This window comes from Phyllobates terribilis, unplaced genomic scaffold (assembly GCF_046119375.1).
Source record: "Phyllobates terribilis strain yellow unplaced genomic scaffold, ASM4611937v1 Scaffold_3__8_contigs__length_932513732, whole genome shotgun sequence".
In the NCBI taxonomy this organism is placed as follows: Eukaryota; Metazoa; Chordata; class Amphibia; order Anura; family Dendrobatidae; genus Phyllobates; species Phyllobates terribilis.
Window position 1 is genome coordinate 203,063,955 of NW_027362763.1, and position 24,166 is coordinate 203,088,120.

Sequence of the window (24,166 nt, forward strand, 5' to 3'; positions counted from 1 at the left end):
CGCTCGCTATCTTACCACACACCAGCACCCGCTCGCTATCTTACCACACTCCAGCACCCGCTCGCTATCTTACCACACTCCAGCACCCGCTCGCTATCTTACCACACACCAGCACCCGCTCGCTATCTTACCACACACCAGCACCCGCTCGCTATCTTACCACACTCCAGCACCCGCTCGCTATCTTACCACACTCCAGCACCCGCTCGCTATCTTACCACACACCAGCACCCGCTCGCTATCTTACCACACTCCAGCACCCGCTCGCTATCTTACCACACACCAGCACCCGCTCGCTATCTTACCACACTCCAGCACCCGCTCGCTATCTTACCACACTCCAGCACCCGCTCGCTATCTTACCACACACCAGCACCCGCTCGCTATCTTACCACACACCAGCACCCGCTCGCTATCTTACCACACTCCAGCACCCGCTCGCTATCTTACCACACTCCAGCACCCGCTCGCTATCTTACCACACACCAGCACCCGCTCGCTATCTTACCACACTCCAGCACCCGCTCGCTATCTTACCACACTCCAGCACCCGCTCGCTATCTTACCACACACCAGCACCCGCTCGCTATCTTACCACACTCCAGCACCCGCTCGCTATCTTACCACACTCCAGCACCCACTCGCTATCTTACCACACACCAGCACCCGCTCGCTATCTTACCACACACCAGCACCCGCTCGCTATCTTACCACACTCCAGCACCTGCTCGCTATCTTACCACACTCCAGCACCCGCTCGCTATCTTACCACACTCCAGCACCCGCTCGCTATCTTACCACACACCAGCACCCGCTCGCTATCTTACCACACACCAGCACCCGCTCGCTATCTTACCACACTCCAGCACCCGCTCGCTATCTTACCACACTCCAGCACCCGCTCGCTATCTTACCACACACCAGCACCCGCTCGCTATCTTACCACACTCCAGCACCCGCTCGCTATCTTACCACACTCCAGCACCCACTCGCTATCTTACCACACTCCAGCACCCGCTCGCTATCTTACCACACACCAGCACCCGCTCGCTATCTTACCACACTCCAGCACCCGCTCGCTATCTTACCACACTCCAGCACCCCCTCGCTATCTTACCACACTCCAGCACCCGCTCGCTATCTTACCACACACCAGCACCCGCTCGCTATCTTACCACACACCAGCACCCGCTCGCTATCTTACCACACTCCAGCACCCGCTCGCTATCTTACCACACTCCAGCACCCGCTCGCTATCTTACCACACTCCAGCACCCACTCGCTATCTTACCACACACCAGCACCCGCTCGCTATCTTACCACACACCAGCACCCGCTCGCTATCTTACCACACACCAGCACCCTATCTTACCACACACCAGCACCCTATCTTACCACACACCAGCACCCGCTCGCTATCTTACCACACTCCAGCACCCACTCGCTATCTTACCACACACCAGCACCCGCTCGCTATCTTACCACACACCAGCACCCTATCTTACCACACACCAGCACCCGCTCGCTATCTTACCACACACCAGCACCCGCTCGCTATCTTACCACACACCAGCACCCGCTCGCTATCTTACCACACGCCAGCACCCGCTCGCTATCTTACCACACGCCAGCATCCGCTCGCTATCTTACCACACACCAGCACCCGCTCGCTATCTTACCACACACCAGCACCCGCTCGCTATCTTACCACACACCAGCACCCTATCTTACCTCACACCAGCACCCGCTCGCTATCTTACCACACACCAGCACCCTATCTTACCTCACACCAGCACCCTATCTTACCACACACCAGCACCCGCTCGCTATCTTACCACACACCGGCACCCGCTCGCTATCTTACCACACGCCAGCACCCGCTCGCTATCTTACCACACACCAGCACCCGCTCGCTATCTTACCACACACCAGCACCCGCTCGCTATCTTACCACACACCAGCACCCGCTCGCTATCTTACCTCACACCAGCACCCGCTCGCTATCTTACCACACACCAGCACCCGCTCGCTATCTTACCACACACCAGCACCCGCTCGCTATCTTACCACACACCAGCACCCGCTCGCTATCTTACCACACACCAGCACCCTATCTTACCTCACACCAGCACCCGCTCGCTATCTTACCACACGCCAGCACCCGCTCGCTATCTTACCACACGCCAGCACCCGCTCGCTATCTTACCACACACCAGCACCCGCTCGCTATCTTACCACACATCAGCACCCGCTCGCTATCTTACCACACACCAGCACCCGCTCGCTATCTTACCACACACCAGCACCCTATCTTACCTCACACCAGCACCCGCTCGCTATCTTACCACACACCAGCACCCGCTCCCTATCTTACCACACACCAGCACCCGCTCGCTATCTTACCACACACCAGCACCTGCTCCCTATCTTACAACACACCAGCACCCGCTCGCTATCTTACCACACACCAGCACCTGCTCGCTATCTTGCCACACACCAGCACCTGCTCTCTATCTTACCACACACAGCACCTGCTCACTCTCTTACCCATCTTCTGCACCTGCTCCCTATCTTGCCACACGTCTTCACCTGCTCTCTATCTTGCCACACGTCTACACCCGCTCGCTATCTTGCCACACGTCTGCACCCGCTCACTATCTTGCCACACGTCTGCACCCGCTCGCTATCTTGCCACACTTCTGCACCCGCTCGCTATCTTGCCACACGTCAGCGTAGGTTTTACATGTAGGATTCCATGCAAATTTTTGCATGAAAAATAAAAATCATCCAATAATGAGAAAAATGCCGACATGTTTAGCCCACACATCAAATATGACCAGATATGGCCCTACTCTTACAGACTGCATATCTGCACACAAGGCAGACGAGCACCAAGTGGTTTACTGTAAATTGTTGCACTTTTTTCAGCAAATACTGGGGAATCACATAGTCTTAAAACAGGGAAAAACAATGTTCACACATTAGAGATGTATCACAGCCAAAAGAGAGGTGCACTCCTCTTAATGAATCAGGAGGGTCTGACAAGTGTTGCACACCTTGCCATGATCATGAATTTGACTAGTTGTCCCGTCCCTGCTCTGTCCACTTTGTCGGAACTGAGCGGCGAAAATGGCCACAAAAGTCGCAAATCTTAGCACAACCTTGCATTGCTCAATCATTTTGCGACGTTTCAAAAGCCTTTTACACCAGAATTCTGGCAAAAAAGCATTGATGAATCGGGCCCTATGTTCACAGAACAATGGTTAATAACATTTTGTGCACTGTGACAAAGTCACTGGGGGGGACATATGTTTCACTGAGACTGTTCAGTGAACCTGGAAGTCTTCTCCTGCATGTTATGTGCTGAGAGGGTTAATCAGCCACAAAAAAACTGGCCCATTTAAATATGAACGACTGTAGAGCAGGTGGGAGGTTGTTCACCATATCTCCACCCCAGGGTGTGGTCTGAGGTTTAAGTACTCAGCCTGTTGGGGGATTCAGAGTTCAGTAGGGCTGGAAAGAGGAACTCCAGTGTTTTTGTGTTCTGATAAGGAAAAAGCTGAGCCACTGTATGGTTGTTCTCCTGAGCGGGCGGATCCCCGCAACAACACAGACTGTGCTGTATGTTATGTTTTGTTTTTCCTTAGGCCTGAAAGGCCATGTTTGTTTTTGCCAACTCTGAACTGGTTTATGCTGCATACCAATAAACCAGGCAGAGACTTAAAGGGGTTGTGTGGTCAAAAGTGATAAGTCTGCAGTCACTCTCTGTGACTGCAGACTTATGAATTTCCCCAGCGCAGGCACTGTGGGGATTCGCTGATATCAGATCCGATAATGGAAAGTATGTACACGTTAAACATACCACCGGCCAGTGGGTGCGGCCTCGCTCTCCATACACTTGTATTAAGCGAGGCCACGCCTTCTAGTTGGACGCCCCCACTGGCCGTCCACATCACTAGACAGGGCATGGCCTCGCTCCATACAAGTGTATGGAGTGAGGCTGTGCTGAATGGCCAGGGGTATGTATAACTCATATATACCCTCCGGTCCCAGGTCTCATACCGGCGAATCCCCACAGTGCCTGCACTGGGGGGATTCATAAGCCTGCAGTCACAGAGAGTGACTGCAAACTTATCACTTTTGACTGGACAACCCCTCTAAAGACACAGCGTACCTGTGTCTACCTCTGTGTGCAGCTGAGTGAGCGATCTACCACAGCACGATTAATATCATCGTTGTTGGCCGCACATCATCTGATTACACAGGACGATGTGCTGCTGAGAACAGTGATTTTACTGCTGCTAAAATTATTTTTAAATTTGCTTAAAAATCATCAATCTCAGCAACACACCACACTGTGGAGAACAATGACATATGGCAAGTGCAATCAGATTGTCTAACAGGCTATTACACGGCCGCCAATCGGCAGTCATTTAACACCACAAGCCAGCAAGATTTACTGCACCCTAAGGATATGTACGCACTAAATAAACGTATAAAAAATGAACATATGTACTCTAAAAACAACTTGCTGTGCTTATGTTCAGTCTTCTGAGGCTCTTTTAATTACTTCAGGCTTCCAAAGCTGTGAAGTGCTAAAAGGGAATCAGTCAGTAGGATCTTCCTTCCTAAGCCGTCTATAAGGTCATAGGAAGCTGAATAAAATGATACCCTGATATCTGCGATCCAATGTGTTCCAGAGAAATCCATATTTTCCTTATATGTATTTGATCTGTTAAGATCTATGGGCCAGACACTGATCTCCCTGAGAATCTGCCACCAGGGCTTATTGTAAATGAAAGGTAAGTGTTACCAGTGTGAGACATGTAGATCCAGAGAGCAGACTGTCAGTAATTACATGTCTCACACTGGTAACACCTTTTTTCATTTATAATAAGCCCTGGAAGCAGAGTCTCAGGGAGATCTGTGTCCAGCCCATAAATCTTAACAGTTTATTTGCATATTAAGAAAAACGTGGATTTCTATGATCTACTTGCCCATATAGACTGCTTAGGAAAGTTGATCCTTCTGACAAATTCCTTTTAAAATAGGTGACCTGACTATTCTCCAGGTGCCTTCCTTCTAAGTCACTGTATATAATATATAAAAGTAAAAAAAACAAAAAAAACATGCAAATCTGCCATAAAATGATGCATAAAAAGACACCCCAGGAAAAAACACTGCTGATGTTTTCCTGGAGCGTCTTCTGCTTGACAAACTTAGTGAGCTCACTTGAGTTTAAAAGATGGTGTGTGCACGTGTAATAGAAGGAGAAAAGTCTTTCAGAGAATCAATGCGAGATGTATGTAATAAGGAGAGAGAGCGCCATCTCGTGAGCATTTGAAGTTTGCACGCTGGACCTGGTCAGGTGACCTCCAGCAGAGGATTTCAAAATTTAACGGTCGAGTGCGCAGTGCCTGAGGTGATTTCGGCGCCAGACATAGAGAGAGACGTGACGCAGGCCGGACGCGCTGAAAGAACCAGCGAGAGAGACCGGGATGAGAGACCCGTAAGGCAAGACGGGTGGCTGCCGGTAAACGAGCGCTGGATTCAGCGCAGCGGTCCCTCGGGTGTCACGGCTACGGAAGAGGACTGGGACTTGGATACGACATTAAGGAAATGTACAAGACCCTCCTACCCACGACGTGGTAAACCGCCCCGATTGACAGGACAAAGAGAGGATAGAAACGAGTCGCGCCGGAGACATCTCGTCAGCAAAAGCCGACGAGTGTCATCACTGAACAGGGCTGTCACTTCAACCGCTCCCTCACGGTACATGGAACAATCGGGTTTAGGGTATCAGGGTGAGAGGGGGACTGGTGAGGTGGAACAAGCCAAACGGGATCTAATTGACTTTGGCAGAAAAAGACTTAAAGGCCTAGCGGGAATAACCGGAGACCCCCGCTAGGGCCATTTGCAGAATGGACTTCAGTTCTAATCCCATATTTGGGCTAGATACAGTATTTTAGAGAAGAATTTTATTGCTATTGTGATAGTGTTCTCATTACTAACCCCTGTTGCAATCCCTGTCAGCTTGTTTAATATGTGTATGTGTGTATATATATATATATATATATATATATCTGTGTATATATATATATATATATATATGTTATTTATAGCTATTTGACTGCCCTCATTTTGTGACTCTGCGCGTTGCATTCTGACAGGATGCAACATTCAGACGCAGAGATGGGGGATCTGTCTGTGACCGGGTCTGTCAGTGGACATATACCCTTGGGGGCTGTGCACAGTCACCTTCCCAAATTTACGGGGGATGGTACGTCACTGTGGGACTGGGTAGAGAGACTGAAAAGCATGCTACGCATGTATACCCTAGCTCAGGCTGAGTTTGCCCTTTTAACCCTTGATGGGGAAGCCCGACAGACAGTAATGTACCGCCCATCCGGGGACCGTGACACTGTAGACAAAGAGATCAAAATTCTGGAAGACATGCACGGTGATACTACGGATCTGGGGCATTTACGGTTTTGGTTATTTCAGAGAGTTCAAAAGGAAAATGAGACTATTAATCAATATAGTAATGCATTGCAGGAAGTGACAGCCCATATCATTAAGAAGGCTCGAGATGGGAATCGAGGACTGGGATCATTAGATGAAATATTGGCCGACCAATTGATTGCTAGCTTAAAAGACCCCTCCCTGAGACAGATCTTAAAGGAGCGGCTACGCCTGAGGCCCGGCCTAGATTTCTTACAGATTGGGGCGGAAGCTAGAGTCTTGGAGGAAGAATTTCCTGTTCTCAAGGCCAATGTCAGAAGTCATGAGGCAATAACCCCTCTTCCACCCAATTCTCAGCACGCTGCTTTCAGTCAGTTGCCCGATTGGGCACAAGAGATACATCAAGAGATTCGAGACCTTTGAAACAACCGGGCCCTACTAGAGAGACCGCTCTGCCTCACGTGGATGGAGACAAGAGCGAGGAAGACGTTCCTATCAGGTTCCAACGTGTCGTGCACTCAGTCCACCGGTAGAGCGAGGAACGGAGTGTTGGACCTGTGGCGGTAGAGGTCATATCTCCAGAGACTGTCCTAATAAAGAAAAGAGGAGACGAGGGTAGCCGTTAAATTAAGACGCCCCACGGTCGTGGAGCATACCGTGGGGTTTCAAACTTCAGGGAGTGTAAGGAGAACCTCTGAAGACATTGTCTCTGAGAGGCCTATTATTTGGGCTGAATTCAGTTTACAGTGGATTCATTGTTTAATGGACACTGGGTCTCAGGTGACCACTATGCCTGAAGCGTATTTTCACAGTCATTTTCCAGAGGTTGCTCGTTCCTGGAAGGAACCTACCGTCAAATTGGTAGCGGCTAACCAATTACCTATCCCGGTGGCAGGGGTAGTATGGATGTCGGTCCGGGCATGTGGAAAGAACCTCGGTCGAAAGGGGATAATACTGACCACAGGATCTGGAGGTGAAGGGCCCATTGTAACCCTGGGCATGAATGTGCTTAAGGAGGTCGGACAGTTCTTGGATGAGGATTCTGACAGAAATAACTGGACCCGCACCACTCGTTACCCAGCCAGCAAGAGGGTCTTTCAACACAAGGGGAAGAAGCACCTGCTGGACTTCTGGTTGCTCGCACACTGGCTACCGTGCGTCAGGGTCGAGTACCCGTACGCTGTATTAACCTAAGTGGCACAAGCCTACAGTTGTTGCCCCGCCAAGACATAGCGCAGGTTTGCATAATGCCAGAGGACCTAACCAGAGCAGATGCTATAGAGTTGGAGCCCGTGGACGGAGAACTATGGACCCTAGAGATGTCCCTTCACAGGCAAGAAGTCAAAAGGGAATCTTTGGCTGGGCGTCGCCTCTTAGAGAAAATGCAGGCTAATCTCACTGAGTTCTCGGCTGGACAAGTTAAGCAGGATCGAGCAACTTTTACAGCGTTACCAGGGGGTGTTTGCACAACATGAAGATAATTTCAGGTGCACTCGAGATATGCAACACAAAATACCCACAGGAAATACGTCTCCCATTCGGGAAAAGTATCGGCAGATCCATCTTCAAATGTACTAGGAGGTGAAAGAACTTTTAGCCCATATGCTGCGAAATGATGTAATTCGCGAAAGTCAGAGTCCTTGGGCAGCCCCTGTTGTGCTAGTTCGGAAAAAAGACGGTACTCTGTGATTTTGCGTAGATTATCGGAAATTAAATGCATGTACTGTGCGAGACTCTTACCCATTACCCCAAATAGAAGAATCTATATCCGCATTAGGAAGTGCTAAATTCTTCTCTTGTCTTGACTTGGCAAGTGGTTATTGGCAGGTCCCAGTAGCTGAGAAAGATCGTCCGAAAACTGCTTTTGTTCTTCCTTTGGGTTTGTTTGAGTTTAACCGGATGCCTTTTGGGCTGACAAATGCACCAGGAACATTCCAAAGATTGATGGAGAGATGCTTGGGGGACCTTAACTTCGAAGCTACTTTAATTTATCTGGATGATATAATTATTTATTCAGTCATGTTTGAAGATCATCTCTTCCGACTGGAACGAGTGCTAGAATGACTTCAGAGGCATGGATTGAAAATCAAGCCTCATAAGTGTCATCTCTTCAAACGAGAAATTGAATATTTGGGGCACACTGTGTCCAGTGCGGGAGTGTATCCCACTGCTGAGAAAGTAGCTGCAGTGCAGAAGTGGCCCACACCAGTCAACTTAAGGGAGTTGAGATCATATTACCGCAGATTCATAAAAGACTTCACTAAGATTGCAGTCCCGCTCAATGAATTACTGAGGGGAACGGCTGGAGGAGCAAAGTGGCAACCTATTCAGTGGGGACCACGGCAAGAAGAGGCATTTCAAGCATTGAAAATGGAGCTAACGAACGCCCCAATAGTGGTCTATGCTGATTTCTCACAGCCTTTTGTATTGTACACTGATGGAAGTCTACATGGACTGGGAGCAGTGTTGGCTCAAGTGTAAGAAGGAAAAGAGCGGGTGATCGCATATGCCAGTCGTTCACTTCGGGACACTGAGAAGAATCCAGATAACTACAGTTCGTTCAAACTGTAGCTACTGGCACTGGTATGGGCCATGACTGAGAAATTTGCGGAGTACTTGTCAGATTCAGAAGTACAAGTGCGGACGGACAATAATACTTTGGCTCATTTGGAAAACGAAAAGTTGGGTGCATTGGAACAACGGTGGGTTGCAGAGATGTCTAAATATCAGTACAAAATCGCTTATCAGTCTAAGGCCCTGAACACCCATGCAGATGCTCTGTCCCGGGTCATTCAGATGGGGCCAAAGAAAGATATAGATAAAGAGCTGGAAGGTGACGAGACTCTGGATTTTCGTCAATTCGCTGCAGCTGTAATCGATGCTCAGAACACCAAATAAAAGGCAAGGTCCACTCAAATCCTGGGTTGCTCAAGAGACGAGTGGATACAGTTGCAACAGTTCGACCCAGAGTTGGTAAAGCTTAGGGAATGGGTCGCTCTAGGTCAGAGACCCGACCAGGAGGCTAGAGCTGCTTCACTCCCAACTACCCTACAAATCTTAGGTCAGTGGGAAAGACTCTTCTTAAAGGATGGCTTGCTATGCCAGAAAATCCAGCTACCTTGAGAGTTTGACGTGACCTGGCAGATATTAGTCCCAGGAACACTAGTAACACAATTAGCCCAGGAGGCATATGGAAGAGGTGCCCATGTCGGCGTGGAGAAGACCTTCCGGTGGTTACAACGACTGGTATATTGGCAGCAATTGCGGCAAGAAATTGAAGAAGTTTGCCAAAAGTGTCGGCAATGTGAGTTGAGCAAGCCTCCTGAACAAAGAGCTCCCATTCAGGCCATCCGAACTTCTGCACCATTAGGCTATGTGCCCATGATGCAGAATTGAAGCAGAAAATTTCCGCTGCGTTTCTGCATGTCCTTGGCAGTAAAAACGCTTGCTGATTTTACACGCGTTTTTGCAGCGTTTTTACATGCGGATTTGACTTGCGTTTTTCAAATGCATTGTGACCTCAAATCCGCATGCGGAAACGCACAAATAATGGACATGCTGCAGCATGTGCACAGAACATGCAGATTTTCATTGGGGATCATGGGGCACGGATTATCAAGCGTTTTTCAAGCGTTTACGCTGCGGAAATTCTGCATCTAAAACGCTTGAAAAACGCATAGCGGGCATTGTTTGGTAATGACCGATCACTTCACCAAGTTTGCAGTAGTGACACCTACTCGGGATCAGACGGCAGAAACCGCACCCAATGCCATTTGTCAAGATTTCATTCGGATCTATGGGTGTCCGAAGCGGATACATTCTGACCAAGGGACCTGCTTCCAAGGGCGAGTCATGGATGAGTTATATCATATCTATGGGATCAACAGATCTCGAACAGCACCCTATCACCCCCAGCGAAATGGGGCATGTGAGCGCTTCGACTGAACCTTGTTGCAGATTTGCGGACGTTGGAAGAGGACAAGAAAATGAAATGGCCCGAGTTCGTGTCCAAGTTGGTGTGGGTGTATAATAATCGCGTTCATGCGACTACTAGTTACACACCCTATATGCTGCTGTTTGGAAGGAATGGACAAGAGATTACTGAGCTGGAGCTAGACTCAGAAGATTCCGGTCCTTACACCAATCCGAGTACCTGGATTCGAGAACACAGACGGCGGCTTCATACAATGAGAAAACTGTTTGTGCAGAAACTTCAGGAAATAGAGCATACAGGGGGGCCTCCGCCGATTTCAGCGAGCCCTCTCTGACCAGGAGATCGTGTGTTAGTAAGGGCCAAACCGGTTGGGAGTAAGCTAGACCATCATTGGGAGGCGGTACCATATCGAGTGGTGAAGCAGATCCATCCAAAGAATTCCGTCTACGAGGTTAGGCCTGAAGAGGGTGATGCCACGACATCTAGGGTGTTGCACCGCAATTTGCTACGACCCTGTTCGTCCGAAGCTGAAGACTGTAACAGAATTAAGCCTGTGGAAAAACTAACTGAAGTGCCACACATGGTGTCTCTGGAAGACGAAGAAGGATGGGCTACAATGCAATTGAGCCCTTCAGTCCCGAGTGAGATACAAAATGGATCAGGAGGTGATTTACAATCTTCACTGCTTGATTTATCAGATACCCCGGAATCACCTTCGCGGGAGGAATCCCGCAGAACCGAACGGGCTAATGCAGGGATCCCTCCTAACCGATATGCACGAGGAGTTTATCTGGTCTCAGATTCAACAGAAAACAGAAGAGTGCGCAAAACTCTTGTCTGAACTTACGCTGCCTCGAACGAGGCATTGATTTCGCAAAGAATCCACTCACCTGGGGACTGGCGATCAAAGAGGAGGGAGGAATGTAATAGAAGGAGAAAAGTCTTTCAGAGAATCAATGCGAGATGTATGTAATAAGGAGAGAGAGCGCCATCTGGTGACCATTTGAAGTTTGCACGCTGGACCTGGTCAGGTGACCTCCAGCAGAGGATTTCAAAATTTAATGGTCGAGCGCGCAGTGCCTGAGGTGATTTCGGTGCCAGACACAGAGAGAGACGTGACGCAGGCCGGACGCGCTGAAGGAACCAGCGAGAGAGACCGGGGTGAGAGACCCGTAAGGCAAGATGGGTGGCTGCCGGTGAACGAGCGCAGGATTCAGCGCAGCGGGTGTCACGGCTACGGAAGAGGACCGGGACTTGGATACGACATTAAGGAAATGTACAAGACCCTCCTACCTACGACGTGGTAAACCGCCCCGATTGACAGGACAAAGAAAGGATAGAAACGAGACGTGCCGGAGAGATCACGTCAGCAAAAGCCAACAAGTGTCATCACTGAAGAGGGCTGTCACTTCAACCGCTCCCTCACGGTACATGGAATAATCGGGTTTAGGGTATCAGGGTGAGAGGGGGACTGGTGAGGTGGAACAAGCCAAACGGGATCTAATTGACTTTGGCAGAAAAAGACTTAAAGGCCTAGCGGGAATAACCGGAGACCCCCGCTAGGGCCATTTGCAGAATGGTCTTCAGTTCTAATCCCATATTTGGGCTAGATACAGTATTTTAGAGAAGGATTTTATTGCTATTGTTATTGCAATTGTGATGTATTGTGTGTTATTGGTATTGTGATAGTGTTCTCATTACTAACCCCTGTTACAATCCCTGTCAGCTTGTTTAATTATATATACAATATATATCTATTTGACTGCCCTCATTTTGTGACTCTGCTCGTTGCATTCTGACATCTGCATTACACACATACCCTAAGGTTCCTGCAGACATCCATGGATCTTGGTCCGATCACAGACCGCAATGCGCGGACTGACCGGTGGCTCACCGGTCAGTCTCCAGTCAGGAGACCCTCTGCCAGTCCGTGCATTGCGGTCTGTGATTGGACCGAGATCTACGATGTCTGCTTGAACCCTTTGTCTTCATTCTTTCAAGTTTCATATTTCTCTCTTGAGGGAGTGTGTTTCCCAGTAATATAGGCTGGATGTGCTCTGTGTGTGTGTCCAGGGTGCTGCTGTCTTCTCTAGCTGTAGTACACCGTACACCCTATTTGCTTTTAGCACAGCTTCAATACTTTACTTCCTCTCCATGTACTACTACTCCTCGTTTATAGTAAGTTGTCTGTGTCCTTCAAGATACTCTCTTCTCTCACCACTGCAGACCTGTGTAGAATCTCTTCCATCTCTGACCATCATCTCTAAGGCTATGTTCACACTGCGTCTTTTTCTGTCAATCAAAAACGTCCGTTTTTGAAGTGCAAGATGATTCGGGAATCGCTTCTTTTCTCGGGAGATGTGTAAAAGTTTGTAAAGCTGAAAAAAAACGGACAGCGCTCAGACCTACGAGATCAGTGAGCCTGAGCAGATGAGATTTTATTCATGGACCGAATTTGCTCGTGAAAAAACGCAGTATACTCCAGGTTCTCCCGTGTTTCGGATGAGGCTCGCCTGTTCAAAACTATTTGTGTGCAGAATAAAAACAGATTCCACGTGAAGCCTCTATACAGATCTGATTTTTATAGATACATTGCAATTCTTTAACTTCGGAAACTGTGTTTAGTCTTGTAAATTATTAATAACTGCTGATGTATAAACACAAATTGCATATGGATTAGAAATGAGAAAAAAAATTATCAGAGTTTTCTGGGTGAAGTCTGAGTTTTGCATCCATAACAGAAAGGCTGTTTAATTGAACCACATGCTAAAATTAGAGCTGCATCTACCAAAACATCACCTTCCCCTCATCCAATCTTTTGGTCAGACCTGAATAATGAGGAGATACAGTCAAGGCCGAAAGTGTTGGCATCCTTGAAATTGTTCCAGAAAATGAAGTATTTCTCCCAGAATATTTTGCAATTACACATGTTTTGTTATACACATGTCTATTTCTTTTGTGTGTATCGGAACAACACAAAAAAAACAGAGGAAAAAAAAGCAAATTGGACATAATTTCACACAAAGCCCCCAAAATGGGCCGGAAAAAATTGTTAGCAGCTTCCCAAAATTATCAGTAAATAATTTTGTTTCAAGCATGTGATGCTCGTTCAAACTCACCTGTGAAAAGTAACAGGTGTGGACAATATGAAAATCACACCTGAAACCAGATAAAAAGGAGAGAAGATGACTCAGTCTTTGCATTATGTGTCATCTCATTAAACATGGAGAACAGAAATAGGAGAAGAGAACTGTCTGAGGACCCTGGAACAATTTCAAGTGGGCCAACACTTTTGGCCATGACTGTAAATAAGAGTGGAAGAACAAAGACTGACCTAGCGTGGGTTTCTTTGCACTTTTTATAGAGAATAGCATGCTTTTTCTGCAACACTAATATGTCTATTTTCAGCCTTCTGGTCATGAATGCAAATTGCAAACCAGCAAAAGAGAAGCAATGGTTGGAAAAGGAAGAGAAACAAGCTAAATGGTGAGCTACAAAACCTCAGTGTCTCATAGTTCATCGTAATATTCTATACATTGAACTTTTTTATACCCTTTTAATGCTATAAATAATAAATAAGAATCAAAGTTTTTGTATTTTCAGTTGTTTTGCCGTTAATTCCTTTTTTTCCCCAATTTTAATGGTCTACAACAGAACTGGCTTCCTTGAGTACAGGGGATTGTTTTCATGTAGACTGTTTTTCATAAGGTGGCATCTTTCTCTACACTTCTGTTTTCTCAATTATCTATAGAAAAATAAGGTTTAGGGTACGTTCCGAAATAAAAAGAATGTTGCAGATTTTTATGTCTGTATTTTTTCACTTGAAATGAATAATAATTTTTAATATACGGTAATAATAATTTTTATTTATATAGCGCCAACATATTCCGCGGCACTTTACAATTAAGTAGGGACATGTACAGACAATACAAACAATACAATGTAACACATTTCAACAGTTACAGGAGGCGTGAGGGCCCTGCTCGCAAGCTTACAATCTACATGTGAAACATGAACATGTTTTGCAGATTTTTCAATCTGTTGGATGTCAGTTTCACCTGAATATGAATATGGTAGGCTCATATCTGGAATAAATACGCGATATAGTAGAGTTTGCTGTGCAGAAACAATAAAATCCGCTATGTAGACCCTAAAAAAAAAAAAAAAGGTTAGATTAAAAAATAATAAAGAATATAGTCACTTTTGCCTGTGATTTCTCCCATTCCTTTATGACTTCAATGACGAACTCTGTTACAGGGGGTTGGGATGCGCTGGGGCCAGATAAATATCTGTACAGCTAAGTATCTTGTTTTTTTATTTCCAAATACACTATTAGCTCTCAGGCAAATCGGCATGATCCTCACGATTTTGTACAGATCTGCTGCTGCTGACTTTCTTGTGGATTTGCTTAAGAAAGTTTCTAAAGCAAATCCGCAATGTGGGAACGTAGCTGTACAAAATCCATCTTTCAGATTCCTCCTCAATACAGTCATGAAGTGAATTGGGGGTTCTGGATCCCTATTGTAGTCATCATACATTTATTATCTATTTAACCCATCTAATTTTCATTATTATGAACTCGTTTTCTGTCTCGCATTGTCATCATTAGTAACTTATTTTGTCCTGTCATTTGCACAGTAAGGTCTACTTAGACTATAATGCAACTACTCCACTTACAGCAGAAGTAATAGATGTTGTTACTGAGGCCCTGCAGGAAGCTTGGGGAAATCCCAGCAGCAGTTACTGTGCAGGTGAGATTTTTTTTTTTTAGGTGATCGCATCCAAAGTGACAAGCAGAAATGAGAATAATTGGGCAGATTTAGTTTTAAAGGAAGGTTTCTAATATGGTGACAAATATGTGCTTAAAACAGTGTTGGAGACTCAAGCTAATGGAAATTGTGACTTTGTGTAAGGGGTATGACTTGGTGGGAAAGGCAGTATTGCTTAGGATGCAACGTGTGCACCAGACTGCCATGAAACTTTTGTCACTAAACAGTGACGCAAAGTAAGCCAACAAAAATGTGGTGTAAAGACAAAATATACGCCATCATCTAAGGGCCAAATTATTGGAAGGGTGAATGCAATGGTTAGCCTAAACCAATTGCACTGTGTCATTGTGTCGTTATCATTAGGCTCATAATTCTAAACTATTCTCAGTTTTTTTTCTTCCAACTAAAATTCAGTTTTACCCAGGCCTCCCCATTGGCCTTGACACATCCCTGAATGTCTTAAAACATTTTCATACTTAAAGGAGTATTCCCATCTCCAAGATCCTAACCCAATGTGTAGTAGGTGTAATAATACTATTAGCATATGCCTCCAATTAGAAATGTAGTATAGTTATTCTGATTTGCTATGTCGCTTATCCCATTTGCAGGGCATTGCAGTAGCTTAGGTATCCATGGTTATGACCACTAACAACTAAACTAGTCACTATATGAGTGGTCGTAACCATAGATACCTAAGCTAATGCAATACCCTGCACACGGAGTAAGCGACATAGCTAATCAGAAGAACTATACTACATTTCCAATTGGAGGTATTTGCTAATACTGTTATTGTTACGCCTACTACATATTGGGATAGGATCTTGGAAATGGGAATACGCCTTTAACAACACTTTTAAGCCCAAAATGTGGACAACTGGACATTTAAACCGGTTGTCTACGACTAACTTATTGATGACTTGTCTGCATGATAGTCATCAGTATGATTTCTGTGGGGTCTGACACCCGGCAACCCCACTGATCAACTAATACCTGCTCCTGAGGTATCTGCATGTAAGCAATGTAACACAGCAGCCCCATACATTGTTTAGCAGCTATTCAAGTGAATGAGAGAAAACCTATAGTACTTAGCAGTGACTGCTAAACAATGTACCGACACGATGTGTTCCACATCGTATATCACTTCTGTGCCGCTGCCGGAATAGATTTTAGCTGATCGGTGGGGTCGGGGGGCTTGGTGTCAGACCAACACTTAGGTCATCAGTATGTTATTCCCGGACAATTGCTTTTAGTCAGCCCTCAGAACACTCCTGGAACTTCCCAAAAATACCTAAGGACCCCCTTGTGGACATGTATGCATGTTGTTTGAAATTTTTAGGTTTGGACAGGAGCATTCGTTGTTTGATTCACATTTCACATGTTTGATCCTTCTCATCTGCTTCCCTTAATTATGTTAATGAGGGTAAAGCAGAATTAATTTTGAAAAAAGAATAAAATTAAGCAGAAAATCATTAATATAGAATGAAGCCAGCATCCTTGCACTTCAGTCAGATTAGTGCTTTCATTCCCTTTATCTGTACTGCTAATGCATTGTTAATGCAGGCCATAGGCCTCGTGTTTTAGGCCTATTGCATTTACATGGCTTCTCATCTAGAATGACATTTGTACATGTGTAGTCCACCAAGTGGAAGTGTTTAAAGTTTAAAAAGTAATCTTGTAAAAGTAGTTAGTGCTTGTCTGTGGTTGTGTTACAGATGTACAGCCTTGTAAATACTTAGAGATAGCTGATCGCTTCCTCCAGGTATGGGTACAAGGCTTAATAACTATGGGCAATGGGAATAACCAAGCAAATTATGTCTCTTATGCGAAATCTGCTCCCACTTTAGTGTCTTGATGAGATTAGGAGAAACTTTTATGTACAGATGTAGCAAAGCGGAGATTGAACTCCCTGGACAAATAAAGTGTATATGCAGCAGGTGTAATAAGTATTGAACACGTCACCAATTTTCTAAGTAAATATATTTCTAAAGGGGCTATTGACATTAAAATTTCTCATTATTACACATAACTTAATTTCTGGACATCTATGGTTTGATTTCTTTGCCTGCGTGGATTGGATGGGCTGTTACCGACATCTGATGAGAATTTCATGTCAATAGTACATTTAGAAATATATTTACTTAGAAAATTGGTGACTTGTTTAATACTTATTTCACCAGCTGTATTAATGTTTTTTATTCCAATTTGCAGGATGCAAGGCCAAACAACTAATAGAGTCGGCACGGGCACATATAGCCAAGATGGTGAGAGGAAAACCAGAAGATATCATCTTTACCTCTGGAGGGACAGAAGTGAGTTTACTTGGGGACAGCAAACCGTTTGCACTGTCTCCGATTGCACTGTTTTTTGGCATTTTTGATGATGTCCCTGCCATCAAAAACACTGGAACCTTCACTTTACAGACCTCAATATTAGTCAAAGACATTTGCCAAGATTCATTTGTATGAAATAAATCCGTCATAGATATCACCTTTATTTATTGTAAATTATATTTCCTATTTTTTCCGAGCATACTTTTGATTTAATACTTAGAGGGTTATTCCCAAGGTAGTAAGTTACCTTCTATCTGTAGGTTATGGAATAATTTACTTATCACTGGAACCCTCAGTGATCCTGAGACCTGGGCTCTAGAACCCAGAAACCAGACTCTGCAAAACAGGAATAGATAGGAAGTGCTCCACCCTTGCTCTATTCATTGTCTATAGAACTGATGGAAATAGCTGTACAGACGGGGCTGTACAGAGGTCAGTTCTTTGGTTTCATAGCTCCTTATTGAGATCGCTGGGGGTCCCAGGGGTCATATTCCCCGTGGATAGGGGATAACTTACTATTTTGGGAATAACCATTTAAAAGCATGTGAACTTGGCCTTAGTTGATTTGATGCATTCCTCTTGCAGGCCAACAACATGGTATTGTTTTCAGCTGTGGACTACTTCAACATGACCGCCAAGAAAGACCTAATCAACTCCTTAGACAAGGCCTTACCACACATTATCACCTCAAATGTGGAGCACGACTCTATTGCACTGCCACTTAAACACCTACAGGGGGCACATAGAGTAGGTGAGTCTTTGTACTTACTTTTCTTCTTCAACCTACTAATAGGAATTAGATTGCTAAATTCCTAAATTGACAAATTTTAAAACTTGAAGAGGTTAAGACATTTTCACTGCAAAATTTCCACTGTGGAAAATCCAAGACCAAATCTAATTTTCATGCTTAAAGGCTTTTCATGCAGATTTTATCCTTTTCTCCACTTTGTAAAACCTTATCCACAATGTTGATACTGTAATTCAGAGACTGAGGCAAAATCGGCTGCATGTATGAACTATTTGAACACACCCTTAAAATGTGTAAATTCTGTATCAGTAGTTCCATTTGTGAACAATTAGCACTTACTGAATGTGTCGGCATTCTCCTTATTATAGCACAGTTGATGCTGCCTTGTAGATGCTTAGTTAATAGTTTCAGACCCCTACATGCACGTCGTGTGCTTCACCTCACCCGGAGAAGTGGATCGTTGGCTCAGATGAGCAGAAGGCATCGGTACAGAAGGGTGGCGTAGTAGGAATAGGAGGAATGTGGTGGCAGGACGGGAACTGGAACTTCAGGAGCTGATGAAGCTGAGCCAAAACAATAGCAATGTTTGTAGCAGAAAGTAATCCACAAGGGAGTTGGGAAGAGTTGGCAGTAAGGAACTGGTGTCGATGACCTGAATTGCACAGGAGGTCGCAACAGAAAAGCTGATACAGTGATATGGCAGAATTGCGCCAACGATATAGCAAGCTTATACATGCAATAGATGAGTCCCGTGCAACGGTTCAGCCTCGCAGGGCCTTTATCAAGCCATAAAAAGATGCATATCTCTCTTTTTTATGGCTCCATAAAGTCCCTGCGCGACTGAAATGTGATTTTTTTTTTTTTTGTACCAATAAAGTTACCAAAGGAGCTCTGGTTTCTGGATTTCTTGATATAGCAAACTTAGGTTTGCAAAGCAGGCACAACGGTATAGCAGTGCTGACCTAGTGATGTTGCACAGCTGAGTTTGCATCAGAGTTCACAATAGCGGAGTTGGCCCAGTTGTTGTAGCAGAGTTGATCCAGCTATATACAGCTCTGGCAAAAATTAGGAGACCACTGAACAGTTTTCTATTGGAAAGCATGCCAAGACACATGAAAGCTGTGATTAAAAATCATGGTTATTCCATCAAATATTGATTTCTGAACTGTTCCTGAGTTAAAACATGAGTAATTTGAGGTGTGAAAGCACTGTTTCTTTTTTAGCATTTTGACGCTTTATCATTTGCTGCAAATAAATACAACATTTTTAGCTTTGAATTTCGGAGACATGTTGTCAGTAGTTTATAGACTAAAACAACAATGTACATTTTACTCAAAAATATACCTATAAAGAGAAAAATCAGAGAAACTGAAAATTTTGCAGTGGTCTCTTAATTTTTGCCAGAGCTGTATTGCAAGGCTTGGTTTGTAGCAGGGTAAAGCACAATAGGCACCATAGTTTAGGAGCGTTGAAATTCACAGTGGCGGTGACGCCAACCACCTGAATTCAAGCCACCTCCTAAGCCTGGCTAAGTGCCCCGGGAGAGTGATGTCATGGGAGCATGTTGTGTTCATGACAAACCACCGTGCAAAAGAGCAATGGGAATTTGAAACAAATTGTAATTGGAAAGTTGTATTACTTTACATTTACACAGTGACTTAAGCATTATACCTCTTTAAAACCATGTATTCTGTAACGCATGCATTAATTGTAGACTTCTGGAGCTACCTTTTCATTGGATTATATGTAAATACCAGCATCATTGTATGAATGAACATTAATTACTTCTGATAATGAAGCACCAATGTAGCTGTAAATTTGTACCGTACTTTACCATTTATTTTTCCGTTTGATCCAGAGGTAACCTTTGTGCCTGTTTCTACCACGTCGGGGCGTGTGGAGGTTGATGATGTTGTTGCAGCCATTCGTCCAAACACTTGTCTTGTTTCAGTAATGCTGGCAAATAATGAGACTGGGGTCATCATGGTGAGTGAGCCATTAGCCAAAAGTACAAGGAAATACTGTACTAATTCATTAAAGAATATATTAAATCAATTACACCTATTGTCCGAATGTTACTAACATCTCTGCCTGTGTTATTTCACTTAAAAGGGCTATTTCGATAATAGAAAGTTGAAAGATCCCAAATAGGAGATCATGTGCTATTCTGCTATTATTTTTGCTAATAATTACTTTTTAAAATAGTAAAAACCAATATAAATGTAGTTTTGCTGTAATTGTACTGACCCATAGAATAAAGATCAAATGTCATTTTTACAACACAGTGTACGCTCTAATGATCAAAACCTAAAAAGCAATTGCATACTTGTTGGGGGTTTTTTTGTTCTTTTTTTTTCACTCCACTAATTTTTTTGGTGTTTTTCCATATATTATGTAGTAAATAAAATGGTGCCATTAAAAACTACAACTCGTCGCTCGAAAATAAAAAACAACTATCACATGGCTGCTTTGATGGAAGAGTTTAAAAGTTATGGCTTTTTAAAGGCACGGATGAAAAAGTAAAAGTGGAAAGTGAAAAAAAAAAAAATGTCTATAGCAGGAAAGAGTTAAGGAGTTAGGTTTTTGTCTAAAGCATGATTGATTGAATGGGTTTTTTTGTGTTTTAATGCAAAATCAGTGTAATTTATGCTAATTTTCATTCATGTGTATATATTACTGCTAAGCCTGATTCTTCCCTGCAGCCCATTGGTGAATTAGCCCAACGCTTGGTGATAATTTCTAAAGAGCGACAGGCCCAGGGGCTCCCCCCCATCCTCTTACACACAGATGCTGCACAGGCTCTGGGGAAGATCAACGTTGATGTTCAAGAGTTGGGAGTCCATTATTTGACCATTGTAGGACACAAGGTAATGAGAACTTGTCATATCGTATAACAATTCTCGGACCTGTGCCCCCTGGCTGATTAACCAACTGCTGCAGTATTAAAAAGGTTGTCCACTACTTTTTCATTGATGAACTATCTTTAGGATAGGTCATCAATGTCTGATCGGCCGGGGTCTGACGTCTGGCACCTGAGCCAATCAGCTGGTCTTGGTGTCGTCAGCGGCCGCCGGCCGGTACTGCTCGATTGCAAAGCTGCACCATCTTCTGGCAGTGGGCGAGGCAGGGTACTGCAAATGCCCCTCATATTCAAATCAAGACTGCTGCCAGGGAACAGGGGTTTTCAGGAAGCAGAAAACCCATTTGATGCCACAAGCACTTTTTCTGTGCTTTATTGCCCAATAGTAATAGTCTGTCCATTACAGTCACCTGCATCCTATGAACTAACGCTTGTTGTTTCTTGTATGCATTTCTTATTAGCTCACAGTATATGCTGCCTATTTTTTTTTCCTCTTAATTGCTTTGCAGTTTTATGGGCCTCGTATTGGGGCTCTATGGGTGCAAGGAATAGGAAACAAAACCCCACTACTACCGATGTTACATGGAGGAGGACAGGAGCGGAATTATCGACCAGGGTAGGCAATAAGAAAAAACGTAAACTGGAAAATGGATGTGATGGGTCAGCCCAATGAAGAAATAGATTATTTTTAATGGTGGGAAAATATGATTCACTTTACTGTTCTACTAAAAAAAAAAAATCAAAAACATAACTTCCATTTTGTTTAAATCGCCCTTAGAGCATGAGAAATATATACAAAATCTATGAGCCTTCATGCAAATATTAAAAAGGTGGCTCTTCTGTGCAGCCGGGTCTATGTTACATATATTGTGGGAATGGTTTGTGGGTTATGGAATTAAATAGTCTCACAGGTAGCAGAGTCATGCCCTCCCCACAGATAGGCCTACTTTCCATTACTCTGGCAAAGAAACATATCCTTAGGCACTTTCTAATTTCTGTTATGTCAATTACTCTACGTCACTGGAAATCCGCAAAAACTCCCACTTTGGGTGAATGGGTGGAAGAGGTTAAGAATATTATAAAAATGGAAAACACGATTACACGTGATAACATTCGCCTCAAAGCTTTTCATCTCCAGTAGACATGTTGGATATTATTCAGTGAGGAGAATGACCTGGCAATCTGGTTGTCAGAAAATAATGCTTAAATAGAATGTCATGTAGATGTGGTCTCCTCTGAAGTGCTGGTTTCAATTCCTTATGGTTTGTTTGTCGTTGTCCCCCCACCTCCTTTTCCTTCCCATTCCTTCCCATTCTTTCCCATTCTTTCTCTTTCCGACCTCCTTTCTTCTTTACATTCCTCTAGCACACACAATTACTTGGTTCTTGTAAGAGCTTATATTAATACTTCACCAAGCTGGTTATACTTATATTCTAGTGTTTAACGATAACTTAATATTAACAACCATCAACTTTTTTAGTGATCTTATTGAACGTAATTGGAATGTTCTGTTTTCATATCAATGTTGTTAAAGCGCACCTCTCAGCAGGATTGTGCTTAGTAAACCACGTACACTGTCAGGTGGGCGCCGTTACACTGATTAATATGATAACTTTGTTGATGAAAACCGTCCAGTGGTTCTTTTATAATCTTTATTTTTATTCCTGAGATAATGATATGCCCGTGCTTTGGGGCGGCCTTTGGGGAGGGGCTTTATCTTGTGCTTTGCTTGTGTATACAGCTGCATGGCTTCTGACAGGTCACTGCTACTTGTAGCAAAATGGCTCCCGCCGCCTGCACATGCGCAGTAGCATCTCTTGTTTGCCGAGAGATTCTACTGCGCAAGTGCGGCTGGCAGTGCCATATTGCTGCAGGCAAATTTCTTTTTCCTCCAGCAAAATAGCAGCCAGCGCGTGCGCAGTAGCAGCGCCATTTTGTTGGAAGAAAAATAAATTTGCCTGCAGCAATATGGCACTGCCAGCTGCGCTTGCGCAGTAGCATCTCTCGGTAAACAAGAGATGCTACTGCGCATGCGCGGGCTGCAGAGGCCATCTTGCTACATGTAAATTTCTTGATTTTTAGGAAGATTAGACAGGCAGTATTTAAAATAGTAGGCAGGTCACTGAAAGCAGTGACCTGTCAGAAGCTGCATACACAAGCAGAGCACAAGATAAAGCCCCACCCCAAAGGCCACCCCGAAGCACAGGCATATCATTATCTCAGGAATGAAAATAAAAGAACCACTGGATGGATTTCATCAACAAAGGTATCATATTAATCAGTGTAATGTCACCCACCTGACAGTGTATGTGGTTTATTAAGCACAATCCTGCTGACAGGTGCACTTTAAAACCCAATACAAAAATTTAAAGCAAAGAAAAAGTGGCCTTCTGGATACAAGTTTTGCATTAAATGAAGAATGAACTTGCAATGCCTTTATTAATACTCATCAGTGTTGCTTAGTTAACATTGTAACCTAGATGTGGTTAGAGATCATTGTAGTGTTAAATAATACTCAGTGGATTATTACTGATTTATAAAGATTTTGTCACTTCCCCAGGACAGAAAATACACCTATGATTGCAGGACTTGGAAAGGTAAGGTTAATATTCTCTGTTCTCTAAAATCTTACTGTAAGTCTAGCTGTAGACTAAGATGTTTTTCTGTAACTAAAACATTGATGTCTTATCAGTTTTTACTGGGATGAGGTACAGCCCCTGCGACCTCCACAATGGTACTATGCAGCCCCTTCAAATCTAGTATGTCTGTTGCTTAGCAGTCTTGTGGGTGCAGCCAGTATGCCTGCCTACTGACCCAAAATGTGATGTAGACCAAATTGGATCTGCTAGGAAACAGCAGAACACAAAAATCTAAAAATTCTGCCCAGCCTAAAAGGGGTATTCTCAGGTTATTAAATTGCTTTAGTTAGTTATTATGAAAATAAGCAAATTTGCAATTCTCTTGCTTTTTCTATCTGCTGTCATTCACCTGCTATAACAGCTTTTATCTTGCTTAGTGTTCAGCTAGTTTCTGTGGAGCTCAGCCACTATAGCCTGTTCCCTG

At 44.3% G+C, this 24,166-nt stretch overlaps 1 protein-coding gene across 2 annotated transcripts in view; it reads left to right on the forward strand.

The window, feature by feature from the left end:
* SCLY (selenocysteine lyase) overlaps positions 1 to 24,166 on the forward strand; it is a 35,917-nt gene that overhangs the window by 1,005 nt on the left and 10,746 nt on the right. For both annotated transcript variants that reach the window (XM_073673034.1, XM_073673035.1), the window contains exons 2-9: positions 13,805 to 13,882; positions 15,035 to 15,147; positions 17,374 to 17,474; positions 18,081 to 18,246; positions 20,102 to 20,229; positions 20,946 to 21,110; positions 21,613 to 21,719; positions 23,664 to 23,700. In XM_073673034.1, the coding sequence (XP_073529135.1) occupies positions 13,815 to 13,882; positions 15,035 to 15,147; positions 17,374 to 17,474; positions 18,081 to 18,246; positions 20,102 to 20,229; positions 20,946 to 21,110; positions 21,613 to 21,719; positions 23,664 to 23,700 (885 nt within the window). In that variant the 5' untranslated portion in view covers positions 13,805 to 13,814. The remainder of the gene's footprint in view (positions 1 to 13,804; positions 13,883 to 15,034; positions 15,148 to 17,373; positions 17,475 to 18,080; positions 18,247 to 20,101; positions 20,230 to 20,945; positions 21,111 to 21,612; positions 21,720 to 23,663; positions 23,701 to 24,166) is intronic.